General features: G+C 52.1%; 1 protein-coding gene across 1 annotated transcript in view; it reads left to right on the forward strand.

Annotated features, from left to right (window-relative positions):
• The window catches only part of LOC137310523 (disintegrin and metalloproteinase domain-containing protein 33-like), a 382320-nt gene extending 380443 nt beyond the window's left edge, over window positions 1-1877 (forward strand). Inside the window, exon 23 of the mRNA XM_067978293.1 lies at window positions 1289-1877. Within this exon, the coding sequence (XP_067834394.1) occupies window positions 1289-1574 (286 nt within the window). The 3' untranslated portion in view covers window positions 1575-1877. The remainder of the gene's footprint in view (window positions 1-1288) is intronic.
• The last annotated feature ends 8087 nt before the right edge of the window (window positions 1878-9964 follow it).

The following is a 9964-nucleotide window of genomic DNA, read 5'->3' on the forward strand; positions in this document are numbered from 1 at the left end:
AAGTGTGTCCAGCTGCAGCTATTGTTTGACCGCTTGACGGCTCTGGAGCTGCGGATGGACTCACTTTGGAGCATCCGCGATGCTGAGAAAGTCGTGGATAGCACGTTCAGTGAGTTGGTCACACCACAGATAAAAATTACTGAGGGAGATAGTGAATGAGTGACCAACAGACAGAGGAAGAGTAGGAAGGCAGTGCAGGGGTCCCCTGCGGTCATCTCCCTCCAAAACAGGTACACCGTTTTGGATACTGTTGGGGGAGATGGCTCACCAGGGGAAGGTGACAGCGGCCAGGTTCATGGCACCGTGGCTGGCTCTGCTGCACAGGAGGGCAGGAAAAAAGAGTGGCAGAGCTATAGTGATAGGGGACTCGATTGTAAGGGGAATAGACAGGCATTTCTGCGGACGCAACCGAGACTCCAGGATGGTACGTTGCCTCCCTGGTGCAAGGGTCAGGGATGTCTCGGAGCGGCTGCAGGACATTCTGGAGGGGGAGGGTGAACAGCCAGTTGTCGTGGTGCATATAGGTACCAACGATATAGGTAAAAAACGGGATGAGGTCCTACAAGCTGAATTTAGGGAGTTAGGAGTTAAACTAAAGAGTAGGACCTCAAAGGTAGTAATCTCAGGATTGCTACCAGTGCCACGGGTTAGTCAGAGTAGGAATGACAGGATAGCTAGGATGAATACGTGGCTTGAGAGATGGTGCAAGAGGGAGGGATTCAAATTCCTGGGCCATTGGAACCGGTTCTGGGGGAGGTGGGACCAGTACAAATTGGACGGTCTGCATCTGGGCAGGACTGGAACCAATGTCCTAGGGGGAGTGTTTGCTAGTGCTGTTGGGGAGGGTTTAAACTAATGTGGCAGGGGGATGGGAACCGATGCAGGAAGTCAGTGGGAAGTAAAGTGGTGACAGAAACAAAAGGCAGTAAGGGAGAGTGTACAATACATGACCGGACAGATGGTCTGAGAAAGCAGGGCAAAGACCAAGGGAAGGCGAGATTAAACTGATTCTGAGGAGTCGATGGTGAGTTTGATGGTGGGATGGAACTTGTTGATGTTTCATTCTTGGACACACGAATCTCCATCAAAGACGGGCACCTCAGCACCTCACTCTACCGCAAGCCCACGGACAACCTCACGACACCACACAACCCTGCCACGGTAACCTCTGCAAGACATGCCAGATCATCGACACAGATACCACCATCACACGAGAGGACACCACCCACCAGGTGCATGGTTCATACTCCTGTGACTCGGCCAACGTTGTCTACCTCATACGTTGCAGGAAAGGATGCCCCGGAGCATGGTACATTGGCGAGACCATGCAGACGCTGCGACAACGGATGAACGGACACCGCGCAACAATCGCCAAACAGGAGGGTTCCCTCCCAGTCGGGGAACACTTCAGCAGTCATGGACATTCATCCACCGACCTTCGGGTAAGCGTACTCCAAGGCAGCCTTCGAGACACACGACAACGCAAAATCATCAAGCAGAAATTGTTAGCCAAGTTCCGCACCCATGAGGACGGCCTCAACCGGGATCTTGGGTTCATGTCACACTACATGTAACCCCACCAGCGGAGAAAAAAAAGTTATCTGTTTTTAATATAACTGGACATTCTCTCTCTCTCTCTGCCTTTCGGGTTTCTTTCTCTCTCTGTCCTTGTAATCTGACCCATTGTGTATTCAGTATACTGGGATGTAATGTTTTCTGTGGCTAACCTGTCTGAACACCAACGACACCTTTGATTGGTGTGACCGTCTCCCAGCCTAATATATGCGATGTGATTTTAGAACCCTTCACACACTCACCTGACGAAGGAGGTAAGCTCCGAAAGCTTGTGATTTTCAAATAAAACTGTTGGACTATAACCTGGTGTTGTAAGATTCCTTACATTTGTCCACCCCAGTCCATCACCGGCATCTCCACATCATGGCTACTAGTGAGTATAGGAACAGGAGAATAGACAGGATGAATGCGTGGCTGCAGGGATGGTGTAGGAGGGAGGGATTTAGATTCCTGGGACATTGGGACCGGTTCTGGGGAAGGTGGGACCTGTACAAGTGGGACGGGTTACACCCGAGCAGGACCAGGACCGATGTCCTCGCGGGGGTGTTTGCTAGTGCTGTTGGGGAAGGTTTAAACTAGAGTGGCAGGGGGATGGGAACCTGAGCAGGGAGTCAGAGGAGGGGGAAACAAGGATAGAAACAAAAGACAGAAAGGGAAGAAGCAATAGTGGAAGGCAGAGAAAACAAGGGCGAAAAACAAATAGGGCCACAGTGCAAAATAAAACGAAGATGACTAGCAATCTTAAAAAGACAAGTCTGAAGGCATTGTGTCTTAATGCGCGGAGCATTCGCAATAAGGTCGATGAATTAACAGCGCAGAGAGATATTAACGGTTATGATATAGTTGCGATTACGGAGACATGGCTGCAGGGTGACCAAGGATGGGAACTGAACATCCAGGGGTATTCAATATTTAGGAAGGACAGGCAAAAAGGGAAAGGAGGTGGGGTAGCGTTGTTAGTAAAGGAGGAAATCAATGCAATAGTGAGGAAGGATATTGGCTCGGAAAATCACAATGTGGAATCTGTATGGGTGGAGCTAAGAAACACCAAGGGGCAGGTCACGTTGGTGGGGATTTTCTGTAGGCCCCCAAACAGTAGTGGAGATGTAGGGGAGGGCATGAAACAGGAAATTAGAGACGCATACAAGAAGGGTACAACTATAATCAATGGGTGACTTTAATCTACATATAGATTGGTCAAACCAAATTAGCAATAATACTGTGGGGGAGGAATTCCTGGAGTGTGTACGTGATGGTTTTCTAGACCAATATGTTGAGGAACCAATTAGAGAACAGGCGATCCTAGACTGGGCATTGTCCAATGAGAAAGGATTAATTAACAATCTTGTTGTGCAAGGTCCCTTAGGGAAGAGCGACCATAACATGATAGAATTCCTCATTAAGATGGAGAGTGAAGTAGTTGAATCCGAAACTAGGGTCCTAACTAACTGTAAAAGCTTCTATAAATATGCCAAGAGAAAAAGATTAGTGAAGACAAATGTAAGTCCCTTACAGTCAGAAATGGGGGAAATTATAATGGGGAACAAAGAAATGGCAGAACAATTAAACACATACTTTGGTTCTGTCTTCACAAAGGAGGACACAAATAACCTCCCAGAAATGTTAGGGAACCAAGGGTCTAGTGAGAGGGAGGAACTGAAGGAAACCAGTATTAGTAAAAAAAATAGTGCTCGGGAAATTAATGGGGCTAAAGGCTGACAAATCCCCAGGGCCTGATAATCGACATCCCAGAGTACTAAAGGAAGTGGCCCTGGAAATAGTGGATGCATTGGTGTCATCTTCCAAAATTCTATAGACTCTGGAACAGTTCCTACAGATTGGAGGGTGGCAAATGTAACCCCACTATTTAAAAAAGGAGGGAGAGAAAAAACAGGGAATTACAGACCGGTTAGCCTAACATCAGTAGTGAGGAAAATGTTAGAGTCTATTATAAAAGATGTGATAACAGAACACTTGGAGGGCATTAATGGGATTGGACAAAGTCAGCATGGGTTTATGAAAGGGAAATCATGCTTAACAAATCTACTGGAGTTTTTTGAGGCTGTAACTAGTAGAATAGATAGGGGAGAACCAGTGGATGTGGTGTACTTGGATTTTCAGAAGGCTTTTGATAAGGTCCCACACAGAGGTGAGTGTGCAAAATTAAAGCACATGGGATTGGGGGGAATATACTGGCATGGACTGAGAATTGATTGACAGACAGGAAACAGAGAGTAGGAATAAATGGGTCTTTTTCCGGGTGGCAGGCAGTGACTAGTGGGGTTGTAAGAATTCTGGGAATTCCACCTTTTCCCTGAGGATGTAAAACTTTGGCCATTGACCAAAATCCTAAGATGGAAGGATAGGTGAGAGGTCACCAGACGAATCAACAACACACACAGTGGAATGTGGGAGAATTACTGCTTCGGACATGTCTCTGTTTTAATGCAAAACCTACAGCAGGTGGTCAACGATCAGAGAGGCAGTAGGCCATTGAGAGAGGCAACTGCTCCAGACATGGTGGGGCCATGTCTTTGTTTTAAAGCAAAACCAACCAACACCTAGGTCGTGGGATGAAAAGGAAGCCTTGTGTGGCAAGTGCTCAACAAATCAGAATGAACAGTGGCCCATCGAGAGAAGCAATTGAAACATGATGAGAGACCATCAAAAGCCATCAAAGAATCTTAAGGACTTTGTAAGAACTGTTTAAACAGATATGAAGTGCCTCATTTAACGACAAAAACTATTGTGGGAGAGGGGTATATAGGTGGAGGCTTGAAACCCTCTCTCTGTCTTGTTTGCTCTCTTGCTTTTGCTCTCTTGTTTTTTGCTCTTGTTTGCTGTCTCTGGTTCTTGCTCTCTTGCTTCTTAGCTCTTATCTCTTTTCCATCTCTCTCTCTCTCTCTCTTCCTTTTAGTTCCTCCTCACTTTTTTTTTCACCCGAGCTGTCCAGGGAGGAGAGCAGCTTCCAGCGAAACCAACAACCCCTACGTGAGAGAACTGGTCAGCCAGACCTGCAAGTGCAAAGGATTGGTGAGCCTCGACCATATGTGTGTGTGTGTTGGATATTTGTCTCCAGGGTCCCCACCAACCTCTTGGTTTAGCGGGATAAAGTACTATAGTGGGTGTGTGTAACTCAATGTACTGTGTAGGACCGTTTGTATCGTTATTTCCTTCGTGTTGATGGTATAATAAAACCAACATTCCAATTCAATTCAAACACTGAGGTTGTGTGTTCTCTGTGCTATTCGGCTACGTGATCCATCACTGGGTGCGTGAGCTTAAGTCCCATTTTCCTGAACCCCCGATCCGTGAGGTATAAGTGTTCCTTGGCTAGATCGGGGACCAGATATCTGCACCGATCAATAGGGTGAGAACAACCTCAAAACACCCTACAGGAAATGGCAAGCCAGCCAGGAGAAACAGGCAGTGTGCCCGTTGGATCACTGAGTCATAACACAGTAGAATTGAAAGGGATGGAATGGCGGATTAACAGCTATGCCTACACGAAGATTAATGTGGCTAAGCAGTGGGTTCTGGACTTGATACACTCCAGCTGCCCGCAACAGAGTGCGGCGGAGTGGACGGGGTCCAAAGACCATGAAAGGTCTAATGAAAAGGCAGTTTGGTTCCTGTGCCTGCAGAAACAGGTCCAGCTGCTCAGGGAGCAAGTTGGAGAGCTGCAGGCCGAGCTCAAGGAGTCAGAAGAAAGGGGGATAGTGAGTAACAGGTTGGGAGAGGAATTGCACGAGGAAAGGCAGGAAAGACTTGAACAAGAAGAAACCTCCCGTAACACCAGGGAGTACCTGCAGGGCCAGGTCACCGAGGACCAGCTCAATGAACAGGCTGTAAGGAAAGGACACGCACGTTTAATGGGTTAGAGGGTCAGCTGAAAGGCATGAGAATAGCCTGCAGGGTGGGCAGGAGCAGGGGGAACGAGGATTTAAACCACGGACCCGGCGAGGAAAAGATCCACCGTTTAAAACAGGCCCTGTCCAAAGCCAGAGGGATGGTTAGCTTAGTTACCCCGGGGGAAGCTCGGGTGGACCGGGAAAACGAGGGACTGGAGACTGAGGATTGGGTCCGGGATCGGGAGGCCCGGCCGGCGTCGGAAGCACCACCGGGACCGATGTGATCTCTGCGGCAGCAAAAGTAACGGTCCACCCGCACCAGACGGTGCGCAGGGCCCGCTGCAGAGCGATTACCTGGTCTCATTCACCACCCCACAACTGCAGGCTATGATCGCGAGCGTGCCCAAGCTCAAGAAGGAAGGGGACCCCTCCGTTCACTTCATGGAAGTAGAGCAAGTCGGGGGGATCAATGGGTGTAGTGAGGGAGGGGTTCACAAGCTGTTACTGTTTTCCCTGGACGGACAGTTGTACCAGGCCCTGTCCGTAGCCACTAGGCCGGGACAGGGAACCACGGGAGGTTTAAAGGAAGAAATCCTGAGAGCCATGGGGCATACCCAGGGCAGTCCGTTCCCTCGAGTGGAGAGAACGCTGCAGCTGGTGGGCGAAGCACCTCAGGCATTCGCAGACAGGCTATGGCCTGTATATGAAAAGGCCATGGGTGGGGTGCTGGACAGGCTACAGCTGCAAGGGGAGTCCAGGAATCACCGGCTCAGGACCCTCGTGGCAAACAGTTTGCCAAAAGTAAGGGCTAAGGCAGAAGCCTGGTTTGACTCCGAGGACCTCGCGAATATGGAGGCCAGCGCGCTCCGTAAGATGAACCTGACCTTTAAGGCCAGTTCAGAGGAGGAGGTCAAACCAAAGGGGAGGGTCCATGAAATGAAAGCCAGTGAGAGTAATAGGAAGGAATGGCGACAGGGAGGAGTTAGTATTAACAAGTCCAGGACATGTTTCGGGTGTGGGAAGACGGGACACTGTAGGCAAGAGTGCCCGGCCCAGAAGAAAGGGCCAGGCCGAGGGGAACCTCCAGGGCAGAGGCCACAAGCCGTCGAAGTGAAGGGAGCGACCGGGCACCGTTTGACCTTCTGGTGGCCGCCCTTCGCACGGTTTTTGTGCAGGAGAAAGGGAGGGTAGACACTGCCATGAGCAGTGTAATCTCAACCGCTCCCGTACGCCCATCACCCTGACCAGCGCCCGCCCAGCCTGAGGACCTCTGACCGCTCCCGTACGCCCATCACCCTGACCAGCGCCCGCCCAGCCTGAGGACCTGTGTCCGCTCACGGACGATGAGTGGGGCAGACCTTGTGTGAAGATGGGGGTGGAGACGGTACAAGGGAAGTATTTGGTGGACACCGGAGCTTCGAGCACGGTGATCCATGCAAGAGACCCGATCAGTTCACCATGGTCCAGCAAGGCCCCATTCAGTCTCGTGGGATTCACGGGGAACGAGCAGGCTGGGCCAATCTCAAAACCCCTGGCCATAGAGTTAGGATCCCTCCACACCAGGTGGAAATGCGTCCTAATAAAATGGGAACAGCCAGGGTCAGGAGTCCTCGGGTCCGACTTCATGTTGGTGCACCGAGTGATGGTGGATCTCCGGAACCACTGCTTGTGGTTCGCAGGGGGTTCTGAGAAGGCAGAGGAAGTGTTAGTTATCCCAAGGGCTAGGGATAGCGAGGGGAGCTGCTGCACCTTGCGGCAGAAGGGGAGCTACGACCTGGGGGATCTGGTCGCAAGCACCCCAGCCCGTTCCAAGGGATTGTGCAGGTGAACCCGGCAGCGTTCGCCTCGCACAAGCATGATTGTGGCCGAATGACGGGAATGGAGGTCCGGGTCGAGGGGGACCCGATGTCACGGCCACAGAAGCAGTAAGGCTTCCCTAAGGAAGCCGAGGCGGACCTGGAGACAGCAATGGGATCCCTTGTAGAGCAGGGGGTGTTGAGAACGATAGCCAACCACGTGAACTCGCCATTGTGGCCGGTTAAGAAACTGGACGGGTCGTGGCGAGCCATGGTGGACTATCCCGTCCTCAACAAAAAATCCCAGCGTGCGTGCCCACGGTCGCAGCTGCAGCCGAGTTGAGAGGGGGAATTCCAGCCACCGCTACAGTGTTTATGGTGCCGGACATTTCCAACGGGTTCTGGTCCATACCCCTGAAAAGGGAGGACCAGTACAAGTACTCGTTCACGGTCAAGGGACAGCAGTACACGTGGACGTGCCTACCCCAGGGGTTTCACAATAGCCCCTCCATTTTCCACCAGAGCATGGCTGAAGCCCTGAAGGCGTTCAGCCAGCCCCACCAGTTGGTACAGTATGTAGATGACCTCTTGCTCTTCTCAGAAGGGGAGGAGGAGCATGGGGCCCTATTAGACGAGTTATTTGGGTTGCTCATGGAGGCGGGGTTGAAGGTTAACCCCAAAAAGGCCCAGATTAGTCAGGAGGAGGTCAAGTTCCTGGGTCTGAGAGAGTGATAGATGAGGCAAGGAGGGAGGCGGTACGGGAGTTGCCAGAGCCAAGGGACATTACAGGGGTAAGGTCTTTTCTGGGACTCACCGGGTACTGCCGAGACTTTATTGAGGTCTACGCCGCCACAGCAGTCCCTCTACTTCGGCTCCTCCACAAGGGAGTCGAATGGGAGTGGGATTCCAACTGCAAGGCAGGGTTTGAGCGCCTCAAAGGCGATCTCCTGACAGCGCCAGCACTAGGGGCTGTGAATGGGTGGGAGGACTTCTCACTGGAGGTGGCTGCGGGCGAGGACAGCTTGGGGGCCGTGCTGCTGCGGGAGCGGCATGGCAAGCTGAGGCCCGTAGTGTACGCCTCCTGAGTTCTCACGGATGTAGAGCGGGGGGACTCCAACTGCGAGCGGCACCTCTTGGCCACGCATTGGGCCGTGAAGCCCTTCCAGCTCTTCACGGGATTATCCCAGGTAACTCTATTAACCCATCACACCCCCACTCAGATGCTGCTGGACGGCAGGATCAAGGACGGCACAGTGAGCAGTGCTCGCATTGCACGCTGGACCTTGCTTCTGTCTCAGCTAAATCTGAAAGTGCAGGGACGCACGGAGCCCCGCTTAGCGCTGAACCTCCTTTATACGGGAGAGCCCCATAGGTGCTCGGTCGAGGGGGTTTGGGACCAGGACATAGGTTTCAAGGCCGGTATTTGTCCTACCAGCCGGGATATCTATGTTGATGGGTCCATTTCGGTGGTGAAGGGCGAGAGACTCACAGGTTGCGGGATTTATGACCCTGAGAACCAGTTGGAAAGGGCGATTAAACTCCCGGCAAAGTTGAGCGCCCAACAAGCCAAACTCGCAGAGGTAGCATAAGGGTCACGCACTTTTTTCCTCCTCCTTACACCATTTGCTCAGACTCTATGCTCACGTGTAACTCGTGTACTGAGTATCTGGCAATCTGGAGCCCGCCGTGGTTTCCTTATTAAGGAGAATCCTGAGCGCCGTTGAGGGGAAGGAAGGGTTTTATATCTATAGGGTTAAGGCCCACTCAAAGAATGAGCCCCGAGGGAAGGGGAATTCGAGGGTCGACGAGCTGGCCAAGAAGGGGGCCAGAGAGGGAGAAGTATGGGACCCCTATCCGATAGGCCCGGTAGGGGCGATTCGAGACAAAGGAGGGATACAGGGGTTAGTGTTAGCCCCAGAACTGCACCGGGTGCAGGAGCAGGACCCCGAGATCAAAGCGGTCATAGGGGCGTTGAAAGAAGGAAAGAATGTACAAGGGCCATATGGAGCGTCCGATATAACGTTGAAGCAAGGAATGCTGTTTAAGGGCGACAAATGGGTAGTCCCGGAGCAGCACCAGGAGGATTTCCTCCAGCTGGCACATGGGGGACCAGGAGCAGGGCACCCTGGGCCAAAGACAACGTGAAAGCAGGGAGAAGAGGCCGGATGGTGGCCTCAACTTAGAGGGGACGTACGGGAGTTCTGCACGCACTGTTTGGTGAGCGCGGTGAACAACCCCGATCCCCAGCAAAGGAAGGCAATTTTGGGCCACATTGGAAGGATAGAGGGGCAATGGCGGTCCCTGCAAATTGATTACATCGGGCCGCTGCCGACCACGAGGTCGGGGCACAGGCATTGTCTAGTGGTGGTAGATGTGTTTTCGAAGTGGGTGGAAGCGTTCCCCTGCAGGTCGGCCACAGCATTAGCAACCGCGAGGTTGCTGGTGAGGGAGGTGTTCTCCCGGTGGGGGTTGCTATGTGGTGGAGTCCGACCAGGGGAGCCACTTTACCGGAAGGGTAATGCAGGCCACGCTTCAGCTTTTGGGGATACAGGGGAAGTGGCATGTGTCCCACAATCCCCAGTCGTCAGGAATTGTGGAACACATGAACCGGACCCTGAAGGAGAGATTAAGGAAGGAGACTGGCGCTTTTCCCAAGCGGTGGGATGAGGCCCTTCCCACGATCCTCATGGGGGTGTCGAAAACTTAATTACCTATTATACACAATGCATTAACTCCAAACAC

The sequence above is a fragment of the Heptranchias perlo genome, unplaced genomic scaffold (genome assembly GCF_035084215.1).
Source record: "Heptranchias perlo isolate sHepPer1 unplaced genomic scaffold, sHepPer1.hap1 HAP1_SCAFFOLD_258, whole genome shotgun sequence".
Lineage (NCBI taxonomy): Eukaryota > Metazoa > Chordata > Chondrichthyes > Hexanchiformes > Hexanchidae > Heptranchias > Heptranchias perlo.